Raw genomic sequence first — 22620 nt, forward strand, 5'->3', positions numbered from 1 at the left:
GCTTTGTTGCTTCTGGGCTAGATGGCCGCTTGTTTACTTTCAAGCCTTTAAGTCCCCAGACACTATAGGTCTCGATAGCCGGGCACCATCAGCCTTCTTCACCACACTTACTTTTTATTTAAACTTCTCACCACTACTTTTATTTGATTTCCAAGATAGCTCTCCACATTTTATTTCTCTTCTCATTTGCTATTGCCAGTTCCTTGTTATCTGAAGATCTCTAAATACAGGACATCCCTCATACACTGTCCAGAACCACCCAACTCTTCCATCATAATATTTACTATTGACACCCACATATAAGTATAGGTCAGTAAATCAATTAAAGAACTGATCAAACATTCTACTATAAGTGCATCAACTGTGATAAGAAATTGAAGTAATCCGAAAAAGAATAAGGGAAACTGATCACTATTTACAAACTATAACGGACAAAACTAGGCTGTATTTTGTTCTTTTGCACATAAGGATACTAAGGGGTTGGAGCTGACTCAACAGCACCTAATAAGAACTAATCTTAAGATGGGCAGTTCAAGTCCACCAAGTAGTACCATGGAAGAAAGCCCTGGTAAGGTGCTTCCATAAAAACTAACACATGGAAGTTCTATACTCCATATTATGAATAAATAAATAACACAAAGGGTTTCCATGAGTAGAAATCAATCTGATGACAATGGGCTTAGTGTAGCTTAGATAGGCCAAAAGAGACCTTACTGTGTGTGTATGAATGTGTATATATATATTTTGAATTACATGAAGGTTTACAGAACAGATCAGTCTCTTTTTTGATTTCTAAGTTTTGTTCCACATCCTTTTCCACAATCTCTCATTCTGTCCAGTATCATCTAATGTGATCTCTTTCAGAGGGTTGGGAGTTGTAGCTGGGCACAACCTAATTCTTCTAGTTTCAGGGTTGTGGAACTGATACCCACACAATCCATTAGTCCATTGGGTTAATTGTTTCTAATTGTCCTTTGATTTTCATTACTGATATTTTCTCTGCACATGTTATCAGATGAGACCAGTCCCTGCAAAGGACATCATGCTTAGTAAAGTGGAGGGGCAGCAAAATAGAGGAAGACCTTCGACATGAGGGATTGACATAGTGGGTGTGACATGGGTTCAAAGATAACAACAGATGTGAGAATGGCATGAGACTGGGCAGTGTTTCATTTGTTATGTGTAGCGTCAGTATGAGTTGGAACCAACTTGAGAGCATCTAACAACAATTATTTAGAAAATAATAACAATTAATCTCTAAATCAAAACATTACTTCTCTTCACTTATCTTCCACTCTGGGGTTCCTGGATAATGTAAAAAAAATTAATGGAAGCAAATTTTTCATCTCATATAACTACATAGTTTAATTTTTCCTAAGAATACTGTATTAGTCTGGGTAGACTAGAGAAACAAATCCAGGGAGACTCATATGTGTATAAGAAAGAAGTTTATACACCAGAGCAATTTAATATTGAAAAAACATCCCAGTCCAGTCCAGATCAAGTCCATAAGTCTGACATTAGCCCATATGTCTAATACCAATCTATAAAGTCCTCATACTCATGAAACACATGCAATGACACTGAATGCAGGATGATCAGAGGACAGTGGGTGGGAAGTCTTGTAGATCCAGTAGCATTGTAAGCATTTCAGTGCTGGCAGGGGTCTCCATGTGGCTTCTCCAGTTCCCAGGGCCCGTGGTCTATCAGCGTAGTGCCATGTGTCTTGTCAGTAGAGTGACTCTCAAGGAGTGAGCCGAGAGAGAAAGTCTCCTTCCTCCAAGGGGGAAATTCAGAAATTCCCAGAATCCTCAGGGGAAGGCCATGCCCACCCAGAGGCTTCATTGGCTATGACCCGACTGATAGACAAGACTCCACTCCTTGACTTTTAATCCTCTCAAGTCCAAAATTGACACCAGATTATGTAACGACCACAGATATTTTACTGAAAATGACTTAACATACAGATAATTCTCACAATGTACACAATAATACACATTGCATTTTTCTTTTCTTTTATGAGTCATGGTTAGGGAAACTTGAACACCATGCTTGATTGTTTTTGTGTGTTGTTATGTTGATTCCAACTCATAACAACCCTGTAGAACTGTTCCAGAGATTTTCCTAGGCTGAAATATCAATAATATTGAGGAATAATTTTATTTACCTCATAATGGCATTGTGATTACATTTAAAAATATCCCTCCACTGATTGTTGTTAGCTGCCATCAAGTCAACTGGAACTCTTATACAAAAATATCACTGGTGAAATTTCCAGAAGTAGACCTTTAGGCCTTTCTTCCTAGTCTGTCTTAATCTGAAAGCTCTGCTGAAACCTGCTTAGCATTATAGCAGCACATAGGCCTCCACTGATGCATGGTGCTTGTGCTTGAGATGCATTGGCCATTAATTGAACCCAGACCTCCTACACAAAAGATGGAAATCCTGTCACTGGACTATCTCTGACTTCTGTGAGACAGACAGTTAGATAATATACATACGCACTGGTATATTATGAATAAATGTATATGAATTAAATTATTTGCTCTAAAATAATATGGCAGGGTGGGAAATGAGTTAAAAAGCAAAATAATATACATTGGCCATCTATGGACAGCTGGTGAAGCTGAACAATGTAAATGGGAATCATTATAAAATTCTACTTGTTTTGTGTAAATGTGGTTTTTAAAGTAAAAGCTATAAAGAAAATGTAACAATATCTATTTTATGTTTAACAGGTAAATGAAACATTTCATGAGTCCAAACTCAGAAGACAGTATGTCAAATCTCACATTGTCCAAGCAAGGTATGTAAAATGCCTAAGAGGCACAGAGTTGGAAAAGGGTCCTTCACCTCCCCATCTCATATTCAACAGAATATATTTTGCTTGATATATAATTAAAAAGTTGAAATAATTTTACATTTTTTGTTTCAAATGATCTGGCATTTCCAGGGTGTATGAAAGAAAGTATTCGAGCTGTTATTAGAAAATTATCAAATCAGAACCAAGTACACAGGCCAATCAAGGTGAAGAAAAATGGATGATGGGATTTGTTTTTATTGCAGGGCAGAACGTTTTTTTTTTTAAAAACCTCCAAAATCAGATCAGCTCAAAGTAAGAAAAAGATAGCTAAGATATTCTATTTGCAGAATGTGTGGCCCAGGAATGACTTGTATAAATATTTGAAAAATGGGATAAATATAAAAGTTGATGAAATTTGCATTAAAAACAGAAACTTTGAGTTCTGTTAAAAGGCAAAAGATCTGGCAATAAGGAGCATTCTGCCTCTAAGGAGTATTCTGGTTATACTTCTTCCAAGACAGATTTGTTGATTCTTTTGGCAGTAGTTCATTGTACTTTCAATATTCTTTGCCAGCACCATAATTTAAATCCATCAATTCTTCTTTGGTCTTTCTTACTTGTGTGAGGCTGATTGTCTAGAGAAACAAAGCCAGTGAAACTCATATATGTATAAGAAAGAGAAAGAACTTTATGTCAAGAAGTAATTTTTTATCAAGAAAACATCACAGCCTCATCCATTTTAAATCCATAGGTTCAATGTTACCCTACAGCCTCCTCAGACTCACATAGCTGCAGGCCTGTAACTCAGGAAAGTGAAGTCAGATACAAAGACATCACAGGCTGGTGGGTGCAGAGTCTCATGGATCCAAAGTTGGTGGGAACATGGAAAAACACCAACAGCTCAGTGGTGGCTCCCAGGGCCAGCAGCCCCCATGGAGCTGCACTTAGATACAGACCCAGAGTCCCAGCAGGCAGGAAGGCAAAGGACCAGAGAGAGGAATGGTTCCCAGTCTCTCTCCTAAGCCACACCCCCAAGGAGGCATCATCAGACTAAGAGGCTCATCTTCAGTCACTGTCTCTAACAATGTTCTTCTTCTATTCGTGGCATTATATGAATTTTGATGTTATCCAGGTGTTTTCCATAATTAATTCCTCATGAGTGGACAGGCTATCCCTTCTTCGTAGTCTGTTCTTAGTCTGGAAGCTTTGCTGAAACCTATTCACTTAGGGTGACCCTGTTGGTATTTGAAATATCAGTGAAATCATTCCATCATCATAGCAACACACAAGCCACCACAACATGACAAACTAACAGAAAAGTGGTGGATCTATATTACGGTACTAGATAACTAAGGCAGACCAAGAAATTAAAAACGCCATAATTGACAAGCTATAATTTTCCAAAAACTTGATCCATTAATTGTTATGCCTTCAAATTTTCATGTCAATCAGCATTCCACAGTGCTACTTGCTACTGTTTAAGGAGCTCTGGTAGCATCATGCTTAAACTTTGGCCTGCTAACCACAAGGTCAGCAGTTCAGAACCACCAGCCACTCCACTGGATCAAGAAAAGGCTTTCTATTCCCATAAAAAGGCTTGGAAACCAACCCACAGGCATATTTCTATAACTATGAGTTGGAATTGACTCAAGGAGAGTGAGTTTGGAGTATTCTGACTTGCTACTTTTAATTGTGTAAACCAAGTAAGTCATTCTTGGGACAAAATCACTAGCTGATATGTTGACTCACCGTGACCCTATTGGACACAGTAAAACTGTTCGCCAGTGTTTCCAAAACTATAAATCTTTACAATGGCAAATGACCTCATCCTTCTCCTGAGGAGCAGCAGCACATGGGTTCAAACAGCTGACCTTTCAATTACCAGCCCACTGTTTAATCCACTCTGCTACTAGGCTCCAGTGGTTGATGTGGGGAATTTTCTGGATAATGTGATAGAAACGATCATGAGAAGAAACAAACTATTGAATGCAGAGACTGTAAGCACTTGCCACTTCCTCTGACTTACTTTCCTATGCCCCAGCCCAAATTCTTTCTTATTTATTCATTATTATTTATTATGATCTGATAGCCAGCTTTCATTCTGGTCCTCACTATAAACCATTCTTCGCACAGCAACCCAAGTGAATTAGGAAAGCACACCAATTCTTTGGTTAATGATCTCTGAAGGACTTGCATAAATTCTAATGTCTTTACTATAGTCCGCATGACCCTGTCCCTCTCTGGTCTTATCCAGTACCCTTGACTTCCCTTACCACTTTCTACCTACATTTATGTATCTTCTGTTTTTTTAGTAACACTTTTCCCAACACAGAGATTTTGCACTTGCAACTCCTCTTTCCTGGAATGTTCTTCCCTGGGTCTTAGCACGACTCATTTTTCTTGTCATTAGGTCACGTCAAAGGGGCCTTCCCTAAACCCTTGTGTAATAACATTTCCACCTCTACTTTTCCATCACTGCTCTATTCTTGTCAGACTGCTCGCCTTGAGGATGGTGCCATGTCTGTCTTTTCATCTCTATCTGTCCCTCCTACTAGAATATAAGTAGCATAAGAGCAGGGAATTTGTTATGTTATATGCTGATAGAATTCTGGTCTCTAGAACTGTGTCTGATATATTTTGTGGACCAATGTATGTCTGTTAGGTGAGTGAATGAGTGAATGAATGGGAAACTGAGGAATGGAAAGAAAAACTGCCTGTGGCAAAAAATTACAGACTTTTTTTCACAGAAATTAAAAGTGTTGTGAGTTAGGAAAAGATAAAATTTCAGCAATTTTAGTTCATGTTTTTGTTAATAGAGAGGTCCATATGACCGTAATGACATCAGATTAAGAATCAATATGTCTATACTTAGTTTGATTATACGCTATTTGACCCAGGAGAAAAGTTCAGGGTGATTTCCGTGTCATTCCTTAAAATAAACAAAGTAACATGTAATCCTCATCAAAAATAAATAAAGGGTTTGTATCTGCAGATCAGATAAAATTGACATTGCACCTGTAGGAAACATAAAAGTGGAGAAAGAGAAATTAAAATGCAAAATTAACATATAATTACAATAGCTTACAAAGAAAATTGAAACAACACATTCATACCTTCCAAAGGAATGACATCTGCTAAGTAAGTGCTAAGTAAGGTATATTAGAAATTAACTAATCCACATTTTTATCCTGGAAAAATGGAAACAAAAAGGGATTGTAATCACTTGGAAAATCTCTCTGTTGTTTTCTATTTTTGGATCAAGTCATAAAGGTTTGGAAATGGGTATTTTTCAGGTCTTTCCTGAGTTAGCTAGAGCTCTGGGATGTTTTGGATTGGCAATTGTACAAATAAGGAGAGATGCTAATAAAATGATTAAAAAAAGAAAAGGTTAGAACAGACTAAACATTCCCCTGGGTAAGTAGCAGTTCCTCCCTTTTAAATTTTTTGCCTTACATATTTGCATCTCTATGGCAGAATTAAAAATTAAAATAAATCCAGTCTAAGGTTTTTCCCATATTCGGCCATGATTTCTGACAGATGTGAGATAACTGATGAATAACTACAAACTGAACGTCTTAGCTAAAAGAAAGTCAAATTAATGAATGACTCTCTCATCTTACCCATTATGTTTCATTTTTTCCCCATGAGTTCTTCCTGCAGAATCCAGAATGGATTTATAACACATGGATATATTGCTATTAATAGATACTTTTTGCGTAGCACTCTGAGATTCTCAAATCATTCTTTTATAGGATGTTTACAATAGCCCGGTAAATATTACCATCCACCTTACTGACATGAGAAAACTTAGGTATAAAGAATACAAGTAGCTTGTGCTGGCAAACGGCAGATCTAGAAAACAAACTCCGTTCTCCAGTTCCTACATCAAAATCAACCTCTCGTTATTCTACTCTACCATGTCCTTCAAATGGCAGGACAGCTCCCTTTCCTTGTGAGGGGCTGGAAAGGCTGCCAGGAGCTGCAATCCGTGAAAGCTACAATAACTTCCCTGTGAGGGAGGCACAAGAATAAAAGCATAACTTATTTTTCTGTTTTTCTTTACAGCCAAGCTAAAGGGAAAGTCGTAGTGCATGCTGTGCTGAAGTTTAAATCCTACTTTAAGAACAATGCAGAAAAATTTTGGGATGAAATTGAAACCATTTTATATCAAAAGCTACAGAGTGACACTGGGTCTTTGTGTGTAGAGCCTTCCTCATTTAAAATGTCAGGTAAGGAAAAAAATGTCAGGTAAGCCTTTTTGTCATGTATGGTACAGGATGAGCTTCATCTTTTAATTTGAATGTATGTTCTGGGGTTTTGTGCATAATGATAGTTACTTTTAACCACTGTTAAAGAAAGCAGGGTCCGAAATAAACATTTCTTTACAAAACAGGGCAGCCAGGAACTCAGATGACTTATTCTATGGGTCTTGATTCCTCCCACAGAGGAATCCAGACTCCAAATTTCCAAAATTGATGCGTACCTTACTCCCTAATCGACCTTCATGAACTTTGCATCCCTCCATCACAATATTGTGAAAAATGCCTTCTAAAAAGCAAAGATCACACTCCCCTTGTTCCCCGGATAATGGGAACCTCTCTGATCTTGGTAATAATGTACGTACACAGAAACCCGGCACAGCTAAGCTGAGCTACTGGTTCTCTGCCTCAACAAATTTAACCAAGGCCAGAAAAGTGTCCCCACCCTTACCGGAAGGTCTAAAAGGGCTTTCTTTTCATACTTTAATTTTCTTTTAATGTAGGGCAAGGGTTCATTTGCATGGAACAGCAAAAGTATCCAAAAGCAAAACTGGAACACTGGAACATGCTCCTTCTGGATAAGAAGCATCAAGTTGTGCTTCCCTTTAGAACTTTCCTTCTCAGAGTTTATTCTGGAAGTTACCTCATGTGAATGGGATAAGGGGTAGCGCCCCTCCAATTTGTAAACAAGATGTCACCTAGTTATATTTCTATGAGCTAATCTATTTAAAAAACTATAAACTCAAGTGTGAAAAATATATATTTGCAGTATTCCTCCAAATGCAGTATGTGAGGGTCAAGTTCCTTTGGGGGTGGGGGTGGGGGGTGGTCTTATATAGCTCTTTCATTTTTCCAGTAGTTTTATTTTTGTATGGCCATCCTACAGCTGTCTGAAGAACAGTGACTAGCACGTGTAACATAGGTAGGTAAAGACTATGGTTTAGTATTGTCTTAACCTTGCCTTAGCTTCACCTCTCGCTCCACATCAGAAGCTAACTGCCTATAACACTTACTGAAGGTTCACAGGTGCAGGATTAAATCTAGCAGCCAAAAAGCTAACTGCCCCCAAAAGTCATCAAAATGAGCTGACATGAGGCTCATGTTTAAGGCAGTTCTTACAAAGATGGATTGAAAATACTCAGCACCTCACAAATGGGTTTGGAGATCTGAGGTCAGTTTATGTAGGCAAACAAAGTTGATGTCAGAACATCTTATTGGACAGCCCAAACTTCTGATGCCGTTTGGTTAGTTCAGTAGGTTAAATATGTCAGGGTTTCTTGTTGTTGTCGTTTTCATTTGTTAATAGAGTCTTGGCACCATTTCTTTTACATGCTAAAATGTATGCACAAAAAGTCACTAAGATTTCCTATATGTGCATTATACATTTTCATTATACTACATGCTTTGTATTTATATATATATATTTCACATGACTTAGACAATTTTCAGTACTATGAATTGCACAGAATGACTGAGTCCAGCACCTGGGTAGTGCAAGCTACAAACCAAGAAGTTGAAGATTCAAATCCACCCAGAATCAACTCCAAGCAAGGCCTGGAGATCCCCTTTAGGAAATCAGTCATTGGAAGCCCTGTGGTGCACAGCTCTGCTTGAACAAGGGATCCTGTGAGTCAGAGTCAACATCATGGCAGCTGATTTTTGTTATTAATTCTTGAGCCTGGTGACCCATTGACTGAAGTGTTCAGCTGCCAGCAGTACCAACCCACCAGCAGCTCCACGGGAGAAAGATATGGCAGTCTACTTCCATGTAGGCTGACAGCTTCCACATAGGTTTAAGCCCGATGAGGAAGTTTGCCACCTTCAAGATACCTATGAATCAGAATCAATTCAACAACAGCAGGCTTGTTTTCTGTCTTGCTTTCTTTATGGGTATGTTTAAACATCACATTCATTTAAAGTGGAAATTATTATTTCAATAATTAAATTTAGCTAACACAATTTTACCTTTATTGTTTCATAATATAAATGTTTACTAGATCGCAAGCTTTTTTACAGTTTAACAATCAAAACAGACATATATATGATAATGTTCATGTGATTCAAACTTTAAATAAAAATTAACAACTAGAAAAACAATGCAAATGATATTACCAAACAAACTGACCTCACAGCATGATATACTTGATTATCATCGCCATAAATATCAAATACTGAGGACATAACACTACACTAGAAGCACCAACTAAAATATTTTTGTTGCAAAAAAAAATGCATGCTATATGTCTCTGCACACTGCTCAGCACATTATTTTCTTAGTCATGGTTTACAGAATTTTTTTTGCATACTGATGACTTCAATTTCATTATTTTTCTTACTATTAGATTTTATGTTCAGTCCTCACCTTGGTACTTGTGGACATGGATATGACAAGTTGGGTTCCCTCACCAGCCTTCCCTCAGCTTGTCCTCTCGTTACAAAAACTTTCTGCTAAGTTTTCAAAGCTTAAAATACAAGACATATTGTTGTTATTAGGTGCCATGGAGTTGGTTCTGACTCATGACAGAAGGAAACACGGCACGGTGCTGCGCCCTCCTCACAATTACTCCAATGCTTGAGCTCATTGTTGCCACCAGGACGCTAATCCACCTCCTTGAGGGCCTTCCTTTCCTTCACTGCTCCTCTACTTTACCAACCATGATGTCCTTCTCCAGGGACCGGTCCGTCCTTACAGAATATCCAAAGTATGTAAGGCGAAGTCTCACCATCCTTGCCTCTAAGGAGCATTAGGACCACACGTCTTCCAAGACAGATTGGTTTGTCCTTTTTAACAGTACATGGTACTCTCCACAGTCTTCACCAGCACCATAATTCAAATGCATCGATTCTTCTTTGGTCTTCCTTACTCAATGTCCAACTTTCATATGCATAGGATGCAATGGGGAATACCATGGCTTGGATCAAGCACACCTTAGTCCTCAATGTAACATCCTTGCTTTTCAATACTCTAAAGAGGCCTTGGGCTCCAGATTTACCTAATGCAACTTGTACATAATATCCAAACAAAAATAGGTATCTTAAATTTCAAATATTTCAAATCTGCTTAAAGGTTAAAAAAATTAAGCACAGTTCTACCTTAAAATCTAACACCTGAAGATACAACTAGTTTATTTTTTCATTCATTTTAGCTTCAAAGTATAATGGCATACATATCGAAAGAGATCCTTTTACTATGAAGTGCCTACTTTTAATATGAATTTAAAATTTTCCTATTTAGGAAGTCTTATTTCCATGAAAGTCTGGATGGTCAGTTTATTTTTTAATTAAATCTATTATCACTTTAAGCAATGGTAAATGCTATGTAATGTCTGACCACAGAGGAAATTTCCAATCTAACTGAAAATATATATATATATATATATATATATGTCCACCTGCAACCAGATGACTAATGAAAACTATAGTGAGTGAGTGATTCGGATTTTATTCAACCACAATCTAGGTCTGTGCTCTTTTCCTTTGCCATTTAAAGCAAGCAGTCATATTGAATCTCCAGAGTAGCACTTTTTGACAAAAAATATTGTAAATAAGCCTCCAGGATGAAAGATGATTGTATTGTAAAACAATTCTGTTATAGTTACCTAGCTCAATAAAGCAAGGTACAATTATAGTTTTAAAGTTTTTAAAGATCTACCACTTAGATATGTTTAAATATTCCATAAAACGCATTCCACAAAAGAACTCCTATATATTTTTAATGCTATACCAAAAGAATACCATCTGAGAAACAGAATTCATCAACTGCTTTAGCATCTGGACACATGTAAATTAGTAAATTTACACTTAACCAAAACCAAGGACCCCAGCTGGTCTATATAGAATTGATATTATGAGTTAATTAATATGCTGCTTCTGTAGATTTCTTCCATATACTTCAGAATCATACAATTTCATTTTCATTGTAAATATATGTTTCATTATAAATTTCTTCTCTTAGGGAATAAAGTACTCACTGGAAGTTAATTTCCGAGTGAGTTTTCCTTTTCAGTCAGCATCCACACAGTCCTCTCGATGAGTGGGCATGGACACGGTGGCAGGGAGCACAGGAGCGACAGCGGACGTGAAATGATGGTCATGAGCTCTAGACAGTCCAGCTTCAAAGTGCCACTTAACGTATGAGATTTCTTTCTAATCTCCGTATTTGCTGAGCTGTTTTTAAACTGCTTTGTCTTGTTATCCTTTGATACCACCTCCTTGGCAGGGAGAGGACCATTGTTTTTGTCTCTTCCTTTTGATGGAACATTTTAAACAGAGTATCCTAGGTTACATTTGCTGATTCCTAGATCCAGAAATAAATCTGTAGCAGTTCTAGCTTTTGCCTATAACCAAAGGGCCTAAAAGGAAAGAAATACAAAGAGGCACCGCAGTGATTCAGTTCAAAGAGTGTCGTGACAGCTTAATTCACTTCCTCATTCATTGTAGCTTCACTGTCTTCTACCTTTCCAAAGTGGGAGTTATTCTACTAAGCTCTGGTATTATATGTATATATACCACAGTCATCGGGTTGATTCTGACTCAGGTCGACTCTATATAAAACAGAGTAGTAGAAACTCTCTTAGAGTTTCCAAGTTACTCTTTACAAAGCAGACCACCGCCTCGTTCTCTCTTGGAGCTGCTGGTAGGTTGAAGCCACTGACTCTTTAATTAGCAACTAAGAAATTTAACCACTTCATCGCTAAGTTCCTGAGGGATAATACTACTACTAAATTAAGTCAGCTCAACAAATATCATTCCTTTTAGCAAATCATGTACAAATAAAGGAAACTTCAAAGAAAAAATGTCTGTATCATTGTAGGATTTCTAAGTCATTTTTAAAATGTAAGACTCACCATTTTCCCAGAGGAGGTGAAATAGTTAACTTTTTCCCTAAATGTTCATGTGGTTTGATATATTTTACCAAGCTCAAAACTAAATTCTGTAGTTCATATCAAACAAAAATTACCCCAAGGAAGGCAGCTGCAAAGGATTTGATAAGCCCATGATGAGCAAGATATCCAAGAAACTAGACTGCATGAAGAGGAGCCCAGCAGAAAGATTGGAGGGTCATTAGCAACAGTGAAGTGTAGAGGACAGGACCTTGCTTGCTGAAAGTGCTTTCTGATGAACATTAAAGGATATAGACTTCGGTATGGATTAAAATACCTTAATGTAAAGAAAATAAAAATCCTCAAAACTAAATTAATAAGCAACATCATGATACACGGAAAAATATCAAAGTTGTCAGGATTTCATTTTACTTTGGATCCGCAATCAACACCCATAGAAGCAGCGATCAAGAAACCAAATAATGTATTTATTACATTGAGAAAAATCTACTGCAAAAGACCTCTTTAAAATGTTTAAAAATTATAGATGTCACTTTGAGGTTTAAAGTATAGCCTGACCCAGGCTGTGGTATTTTGAATTGCCTTATCTGCAGGCAAAAGCTGAACAATGAATAAGGAAAACTGAAGGAAAATGTGTGCTTTTGAATTATGGTGTCAACACAGAATATTAAATATGCCATAGATTGTCAGAAGAAAAGAAAATCTGTCTCAGAAGTACAGCAAAATGCTCCTTAGAATAGAGGATGGAAAGACTGGATTTCACATGCTGCTTTGGATATAGTATCAAAAGGGCCCATTTTAAGAAGGACGCCAGGCTTGTTGCAATAGAGGATTAAAGGAAACAGGAAGAGTCTTCACCAGATGAAGTGACACAGTGGCTAAAACAATACACTCAAACACAAGAAGGATTGGGAGGCTGGTACAGGATCAGGCAGTGTTTTGTTCTGTTATACTATGAGTGACTGAGTCAGAATCAACGTAATGGCACATAACAATAGCATATGTACTCTCCTGGTTATCAGAGTTATTTAGTATGGTATATAGTGTTTTAATGTCTTAGCCTGGACCTCTAAGCAACAGAGCCAAATACAAGAACAATGGCTTGCTTCCTGGTAGTTGATAAGAGAGAAAGAACAAATGGGGTAGGAGAGATGGACATTGCTAAGCGCAATTGTTGCTCCATTCCCTGAGACCTATGAATTGTGTCTCAGAAATGTCTTCCTAAGCAACCAAATAGAAAAACGTTTGTCCATAAGCGCCCTTCTTACATGGATGATTAACGGCCTGAGCAATGTTAAACCCAACGTTTACAGGTTGTGCATCCAAGAGTGTTCAGTTGGTTTCTTCTGTCAGGAATTGAAATGTCTTGGGTGCTGACTTAAGAACATCTACTAAGTTACCGCTGGGCAAAACTGATCCAAACTTGATAAAGGATCACAGCAATGGCTACGGTAATACATGAGCCAAAAATATTTGAAGTGATACATCATAAAAAGTATCAGATATATTCCATTTGATGGTGATTTGGATTCAAGATATACAGTGAACCCTCGTTTATCGCGGTTAATCGGTTCTAGACCCTACCGTGATAAATGAAATTCCGCGAAGTAAGATTCCTTATTTGTAAATCAAATATTTTCGTAGTTAGAGCATAGAAGGCATGAAAAAACACCCTTTAGTCACCATTACACTCGTATTACCCAATTTATTAAACGAAAAAGGGAAAATACAGTAAAACATTTTGGACGTTACAATGATCATTTATTATTTATTATATTATTTATGGCATCAAGCGTGTACAGTATGAGCCAATCAGTGAAAGTAATGACAGAGCATGCGCTGTTACGCAAAAACCGTGATAGAGTGAAGCCGCGGAAGTCGAAGCACGAAGTGGCGAGGGTTCACTGTAATGGATGATCACTTTTTTTTACTACAGTATTGTCTAGAACCCAGATAGTTTATAATGGTGGAACAAAAGAATGAATACTAAGATTTTATTATCCTCTATACTAACATAGAAATTAAAGTCAAGATAAAATAACATGATTAAACATACAGGATAATGATGTGCACCTTAACAAAATAACACATGTTAGTTAATATATAAGGTCAAATGTGTTCAAAAAGCTAAATGTTTACATTTTCTCTCCCCTTGAATTTTAGATATGGAAATGGCAGCAGCAGAAAATCTTCTCAATACCTGTAAGTACATCAAAAGTAATTATTGACTAGTGAAACTTGGAAGTCAAGGCTATACCTATTAACTGTAATGTAAATTATGCTTTTAGAAACACAAAGGAAGTTACCTAGAGTTGGCCCCAACTTGACTGATGTCATGAACTTAAAAAGAACTAATTAGTATGTGCTATGATAGGCAGGATAAAAGGGACCCTGGTAGCACTGTGGGCTATGCATTGGGCTGCTAACCTCAAGGTAGGCAGTTCAAATTCAACAGCCTCTCTGTAGCTGAAAAATGAAGCAAGCTGATCAGGCAAATATAAATTTGCAGTCTCAGAAACCTTGTGGAGTTTTACTGTATCCTCCTAAAAGGTCGCTGTGAGCCAGAATCTACTTATCACCGTGAGTGCTGATGGGCCCAGGGAGCGAGGAAAACACAATGATGATTAAGAACTTAGAATATTTATTAGTGGTGACCAACAGTGAACAGTAGGTGAACAAGGAGGGTTAAGAGTAATGGGAAAAATCACATTGATTAAAAGTAAAGTTGTACAGCAACTTATTATTGTATGCCTGTAAAAGTTGATTTGGAAAAAGCTACATGATAAATACACATTCCACAGCAACAAAATAAATAAATAAAAATAGCTGCTGAGGCTTCTTCTATCCAAATAAATACCTCAAGGGATCTGGTTTCTTGGTTTGGAGGTTTAGGGTCATGATTTTATGGGCATACTAGTGAATTGGCCTAATGCATCTGGTGCTTCTGTTCTACCCTCTAATTTGAGGGGTAGTTCTAGGGATTTTAAGAGCTTGCAAGCAGCCATATAAGCTGCAACAATTGTTTTCTAATTTTCCTGGAATTATAAAGGAAGAAGGACAATCAGGAGTAATAGGAGAATATGGAATGTGTGGCTAACTGCCTCCAGGAACAACTCCCTCCTTGACAAAGAGATCCAGAAGAACTAGGTAGGGACAGGCTACCATTACCGAACATTTTAATCAACAAGTTCATAGAAGAATCCTAAAAAAGAGAGGAAATGCTGAACATATTTTCAAATGATCATGAACTCTAGACTTTCTGGAGCCATGAACGCTAGACTTTTCTGGCGTGGATCAACCCCTGAAACTTTAAGCTTTAAGCCAAAGATATCCTCTGAAATCTTCCTAACACCAAACAATTCTTCAGGTTAATTGTAGTAAGGTTCTGTCTTGAGTATTAAACATTTTTAAAACTATCTATATGGGATCAAATAGACAACAGTAACAAAAAAGATGGACTAGAAACCTTAGGGCACAGTGAGATTATGACAATGAAGAACAAGAGAGGGAGAATGGGTACACAATTGGAATTACATAGATAATGTCATGAAATTATAGATGTAGAGACCTAGTGTTGTGTTTTTGCTGTGTATATTATCAAAAACAATATAAATTTTATTGAAAAATATCTTAGAATCCAAAATAGGTATAAATGAAATGTTGCCCTAGACCTACCAATTCCTAATGGAATGGATTTGCACAGAATTTATTTAACTTCTCAAAGCCTCTATTCCAAATTATGGTGAAGATGAAATAAGGTAATACAAGTAAAGCACTCACACGAATATATGGCTCATAATAACCAAACTCCAAACTCTCTGCCATTGAGTCAATTCTGACCCTTAAAGGGTGGAATTTAAAGGACAGAGTAGAACTGCCCCTGTGAGTTGCCAGGCTGCACATCTTTGCAGGAGCAGAAAGCCTTACCTCCTCCTGAGCAGCAACTGGTGGGTTAGCAGCTCAACATAACCCTGGACTCCATCAGGCTCCTTTGTCTCCCACTCAGCAAATGGGACCTGTTTGTGTCTTCTGTTTTACCTATGAAAGCACTAGGCCTAGGAACTCACTGTAGAATTCTCATCCTAAAACCCAAGTGTTATGTTTAAAGAAAAAGCTGCCTTCCATCCAAGCAAGCTGTTACCTTGCAGATAGAGGCATTGTTTCCAGTCTCTAACTTCCTGCCAAGGGCAAAGGGATCCCCAGAGTTCCTAGAATATGAATGATGTTGGAGCAGACTGTTCGGAGAAGTGTTGCTCTTATCTGGGCACGGAGATTAAGTGGGTAAACTGGTTAAAAGAGTCACTTGTCAGAGCCAGGTGACAGTGACACAACTCTTACTGTCTTTCACTCACAAACATAGATATTTCTAAACAACTTGGGCAAAACTTACGCACAAAGTTGCATTAGATTATATTCCTCTTGGTAGGTTTTTATTGGCTAACCCTCGGAAAACTTGATAAACATTTTTAAATTTCATTATTCCAATTAAAAATGTGAGGACCAATTCAATTGTAATACACAAATGAGAATTTGCCAGGCAGAAGAGTCAAGACTGAAATAAAAGCCATGTAAGAAAGAGAGTAGCCTATCTGCCTGTCAGTCACCAGGAATACTAGTCCATATCCTAAATGTGCCTTGGCCTATGTGGGATTCTGATCATCCTTTAAATAAACAGGTGGTGAGACAAGAAAGCTTTCATAAAACAGGTTTGGTATATAACATAGTTTATTAAAGAACAGTGATAAGTGTTAGAGTAAAAGCTGGAAGGGTAGGGATGTTCTAAGAATTTGATAAATTCTCCAGTCGTCTTCAAAGGCTTGGTCAACAACTCTTCGTTGTGTTCCTTGGAGCCTTAAAATTGACTGTCTCACCACTGTTGATAACAAAAGCGCAAATGTGCCTCCTAAGAGGTAATAACGAGGTGATATTTCAGAGATGATAGCTGAAAACAGACACAGCCATCGTGACTAAATGAAAACTCAGAATGGGAGATGATGCATGGGTAAGAATTAGACTTGAAATCTGAGTAAGAGCTGAAACAGGGAAGTGGAGTCTCAGGGTGAGGTTCTCCTAGCCCACAAAGAAGCAGCTTTGTTTTTATAGTCCTCTGAAAGAAGCTGAATAAAAGCCAACTTCCTTTAGGAGTTGTCCAAACAGAAAAAAAGCAGGATAGGGAGGAACCACTACCTTTGGGGTGTTGGATTATTTGCTTGCTCTTCCTAGCATCATTCTGTGAGTCAACATGAGAGTCCTCCCCTGCAAGCATAGCAATTGCAAAGCCTCCATCTATTCAGCAAAGTATTTTTTAAGAATAGGATGCCTTTAAAAAATATCAAGAAAATAATCTAGAGTTCAAAGCAATATACAAACTTAAGCACTTCAGTAGGCCAGGAAAGGTCTATACAAAAGTGAACATGATCCTCCCTTTTTCTAATACTTTTCCATCCTCAGAAAATAATACATCAAAATATATCTATCTAGTCATATACAATTGGTACCATCTCTTGACCAGCTAACCCTTCCAATTATTTAAATATTATTTTCTTGGTACATATGACTTTTTTTAAATCCAGTATTTCTCAACTTTAACACAGCTGACATTTGGGAGCAAATAGTTGTTGGGGGTTGAGGAGATGATATCCTATGCATTGAAAGACAGTTAGGACCGTCCCTGATTTCTATCCACTAAATACCAATAGCATATCCTCAGGTGGAATGAGCATAAAATGTCTGCAGACACTGCTAAATGTCTCTGGGGGCAGGGGAAGGATGGGCAAACTCCTCCCTGATTGAGAGTGACCACTTTATGTCCTGTTCATTTGTTATTGTAAGTTTTTTCACTCTCTCAATGGCTGGAACCTCATTACAGGAAATGGCTTTGCAGTCAAGCGTCATCTTTGTTCTAAGGTGTCTCCTGGCTTACAGAGTATAGATTTTATTTCCACAAGTGTCTATTGAGCTCATTCCTTGTCCTCTGTTCTCTGTAATATGTATTATGAGGATGATAAGCAAGTAAACTACATATAGCACCAACTCGGTGTTTTAATTGAATAAAGATGAAATAGTAAAGAGAAAAGGAGAGAATAATAGCGGTTATTATTATTTACCATTATTCAAGATTTTCTTCTAAGCTTCTAAAAGTCCAGCAATTTCACTGGATTGAATTAGATATTAAGCAAGGTTGTAAATTTTCAAAGCATGGAACACTGAAAAATGGCTATCTTTATCATTCCCTTTATCTAAGTACTATGTATTTGACTTGAATCTGAACAACTGTTTGTCTACTAGATCTCCCTATCAATAATTAATTCACATTCAGTCACATCTGCTTAAGAATGTCTCCAAAGAAATCATAGTTCTACAATACCTAACTACTCCTTTAATTAAGGATCATTTTCCTGTGCAATTTACCAACTTGTTATGTATTTGTCTTCTGCATTCAAACCTTTAATTCCACCTATCTCAAGTATGATCATGGATAAAACACGCAGCCCCAGAGAGTCTGTATGTATGTGAGTGAGGAGGAGGAGGAGGAAAAGAGGATGTTAGTCTGTCCTATAGGGTCACTGTGAGTTGGCATCAACTCAATGGTAGTCAGCTGAGTTGAGTCATGCCTATATTTTAATGCCTTCTTGGGGAATTTTGTCAGCAACCAGTCATTTCTAACTTCCCAAGTAGTTTTCCCTCAGTTGATAATTTATCAGGATATACAGTTGCCTATTTTTAAAATATAAGCATAAGTAATATCAATGCTAATGAACCTCTTGTTTTGAACAGGTTGTGGACAACGCACAATAACTCCCTCTGGCAACAAAATAGCAGGAGGCAAGGATGCCGAGGAAGGCGAGTGGCCCTGGCAAGCTAGCCTTCAGCAGGGCAAGGTCCACCGGTGTGGAGCCACCCTGATTAGTAACAGCTGGCTAGTCACTGCTGCGCACTGTTTCGTAAGGTAAACCCTGGTCTTCACTCAGATCCCAAAATGTGTGACACATATGGTTCAGCTACACCACCAGCTGTTGAACATTGTGAACTGCAGTCTCAGAATTACTGAATGAATGAACAGTAAAAGAACAGATGCAGACTAAATCAACATTTCAAAACCTCTGATGAGACATTTGTAACCAAATAATTACTTTTTGTGGGAAGTTGTCAAGTGACCCCTTGGTTGTGACAACCAAATGTCTTCAGACATTGCCAGATGTCTCAAGGTGGGGGTGGGAGTGGAATAGAGAACATTTTCTACAGTGTATTAAGAAACTAGAAATCTCAAATTGAACATAAGGGTTCTATGTCTCTCTGATTGTTATATTTGTTTAAATTCATCAGGCTATCAGATATTTTAATTCATCCTGCATTCTCCTTTATATGCTAGTCCTATTGAAAATGATGATTTCTTTAAATTATACATTATTGCAAAAAAAGTTTGTTTTTTCAACTAAGATTTTATATTCATTTGGATTGTTCTTTTCATTAATTTCTATTGATTTTGTCTAACTCTTCATTTGGTTTGCTTGTTTTGAGTCCCTCTAAAGCTTGTTTAGATCTCTAAAATAATACTTATTTTGCCACTTGTTTTAGATAATTTTTTAACGTTACTGCAGCACCCTTTTGAGCACTTATATACAAATTCTTGACTAAAATAATTAAAGTCAGACATACCTTCCTACTTATAGTTTTTAATGGCTATTGAAAGAATTCAGACTACTTCCTGTATTTACTTGAGCAAAATTTGTCCTGTATCCTTACCCACATTTTTTTCTCTTGTAGTGTCATATTTATGTTTGTCAGTTATCTATTTCTGGACAAAACAAGGGAAAATATTGCTTCCGTGGTTATCCACTAAAGCACAAAATTGTTTAAAATCCATTCTTGTTATCAGCATTTTATTTTCACCCTCATATATATAGCTTTACTCTTGTATGCTTTAAGTTATGAGAATTGGAAATATTTTTATTTTAAAAAGAATAAAAGCTGGGTTCATATGACTTCAATATACAGAACTGTTAATACATAACTCTATTTTCTGTAGGGCCAATGAGCCAAAAGAATGGAATGTTGGTTTTGGCCTTCTTTTAAGTGATCAAAAAACCCAGCGAAGTGTCAAGGATATTGTAATTCACGAGAACTACCACTACCCTGCACATGATTATGACATTGCTGTTGTGCATCTGTCTTCACCAGTATTGTACACAAGTAGCATCCGAAGAGCGTGTCTTCCAGAAGCTACTTATAGGTTCTCTCCTAATTCAGAAGCAGTGGTTACTGGATGGGGAACATTAAAATCTGATGGTGAGTTTGTAACCTTTTCCAATATTGTGATGTTGTTAGGGTAGGGTAGGTTAGGCTAGGTTTTTATGTTAGGTGCCATCAATCCGTTTCAACCAATTAGGTTAGGTCAGGCAAACTAGAGAAACAAATCCAGTGACACTCACATATGTATAAGAAAGCGCTTTATATAAAAATATAATTCTATATTAGGTTAGGTCAGGCAAACTAGAGAAACAAATCCAGTGACACTCATATATGTATAAGAAAGCGCTTTATATAAAAATATAATTCTATATTAGGAAATCATCCCAGCCCAATACAAATCAAGTCCATACATATGATACTAGTCCATAAGTCCCTCTTCAGGCCCACAAAAGCCACATGCAATGATGCAGAACGAAGGAAGGTCACTGGCTGGTGGGTACAGAGTCCTGTGAACCCAAGGTCAGTGAAAACATGACAAGACTTTTGGCAGGTTTCTGAGCTCAAGGCAGACCCAGCAGGCAGAAAGGTAAAGGGGGGAGTCAGAGAAAGGGGAAGGTCACACCCCAAAGAAACAGCATCGGGCTGTGACATGAGGGACAGGACTGACTCCATCCCGAGCCCGGAGTATCCAGTTGACATGAAATCATCTAACCACCACAACAACCCTACGGACAACAGAAGGAAACACTGCCCCATCCTGCACCATCCTTACAATTGTTTTTGTGCTTGAGTCCATTGTTATAGCCACTGTATCAGTCCATCTTGCTGTGAGCCTTCCTCTTTTTCACCGGCTCTCCATTTTGCCAAGTATGATGTCTTTTTCCAGGACTGGTTTCTCCTGACAGCATGTCCAAAACACTTGAGGCTAAGTCTTGCCATCCTTGCCTCTAAGAAGCAGCCCTGGCTGGACTTCTTCCGAGAGAGATGTGTTCTTCTGGCAGCCCATGGCACTTTCAGTATTCCTCACCAGCACCATAATTCAAATGCATAATTCTAATTTTGGAAGATAATGAAAAAGGCCCCCAATCACAACCAAATCTCAAAAATACTTCATCTGGGTCATTTTAAAGAGGAAAATGTACAATGGTTTTAAAAATATCTTCAATAAGATTCATATTAAAGATACACATTTTATGAAATTGTTGACCATAATTTCCCTTTAAAGTGGAAGCTTTATAGGAATATATTAGTAAGACAAATAATTCATTTTCCTCCATTTCACTACCTCCTTCATTCACTATTCATTCTGTAAAGATTTATTTTGAGTACCACCTTTGTGGCAGGTACTGTACTAGGTGTCTTGGACACACAAATCAGGAAAAGTCTTGGCTTCATCAACTATAGGTGCTATCTAGGGGCTACAAAGGTTTGGGCATATAGGAGTAGTGTCGATGAGAATAAAGACTGCAATTTATGATGGAGTGAAATGGATTGCCCTGAGTGATGAGGTGATACTTCATAAAAACTCTTCAAACATATGCATCCTACTGACACTAATAATGTAAAGATTTGTGACTATTGATAGTCATTTTCATTTTAAAAAATTAGTTCAAAGATTTGGAATTACAGTAACAAAATTAGCAGAAAATCTAAAAGCAATCATAAAATGTATGTTTCTGGAATTTTAATCTGTCATTTTATTTTCAAAGTCCCATATAAAATAAATATAAAATTCCAAAATAATTTAAAAGAAAAAAACTCCCCACATATGAATGTACACACCATGTAAACTCCTGACATATGAATGCATACACCATGTGCAGGTTTCCCACCATGGGCATTTTAAACAATTACTTGAATATAAAAGCTTGACTAAAATGGGTGCTTCACACTGATTTTGAAAAAAAATAAACACTAATCACCTAAACTGAAAAATGTATTTGATATTAGCAAACATTATTCATTTTCTTGTGTCAGGAAGAAGCCCTAATATACTCCAAAAAGGATTAGTGAAGATTATAGATAATAAGACATGTAACAATCAAGAGGTATATGGTGGTATCATCACACCTGGAATGCTGTGTGCTGGGTACCTGGAGGGAAAAGTGGATGCCTGCCAGGTAAATCTACCAATTCCATTTTTGAGGAAAAAAAAATTATTACGGTTCTTAATGTCCAATTAAAAATATATATTTCTAGTTCCTCAAAGGATTGATATCTTTTTAAAGGCTTAAGTATTTTATAGCAAAAGTATCTAATTAAAATTCTACTGATAAGTACAATGTCTCATTAAACTACTAAGGAACTTAATAATCCTTGCTGTTATGAGAAGCTGTGATTTAGAGTGAAGAAGAGACTCAATTTAAAATAAGTAATTTTAAAATGGAATATTAGTGACCTTAATCTGTTTGACTTTCTTTCACTATGAAATATTTATCTGAGTCCAACACCAAACCTAAATGATCCTGGTGCTTTCTTTTTTTTTTTTAATCGTTTTATTAGGGGCTCATACAACTCTTAT

General features: G+C 37.2%; 1 protein-coding gene across 1 annotated transcript in view; it reads left to right on the top strand.

Annotated features, from left to right (window-relative positions):
* LOC101642363 (transmembrane protease serine 11C-like) overlaps positions 1–22620 on the top strand; it is a 64488-nt gene that overhangs the window by 33319 nt on the left and 8549 nt on the right. Inside the window, exons 5-10 of the mRNA XM_013005605.2 lie at positions 2739–2806; positions 6869–7032; positions 14070–14108; positions 18684–18855; positions 19936–20199; positions 22081–22219. Of these exons, the coding sequence (XP_012861059.2) occupies positions 2739–2806; positions 6869–7032; positions 14070–14108; positions 18684–18855; positions 19936–20199; positions 22081–22219 (846 nt within the window). The remainder of the gene's footprint in view (positions 1–2738; positions 2807–6868; positions 7033–14069; positions 14109–18683; positions 18856–19935; positions 20200–22080; positions 22220–22620) is intronic.

The sequence above is a fragment of the Echinops telfairi genome, unplaced genomic scaffold (assembly GCF_000313985.2).
Source record: "Echinops telfairi isolate 266 unplaced genomic scaffold, ASM31398v2 ScPeMD7_7468;HRSCAF=8506_0, whole genome shotgun sequence".
Lineage (NCBI taxonomy): Eukaryota > Metazoa > Chordata > Mammalia > Afrosoricida > Tenrecidae > Echinops > Echinops telfairi.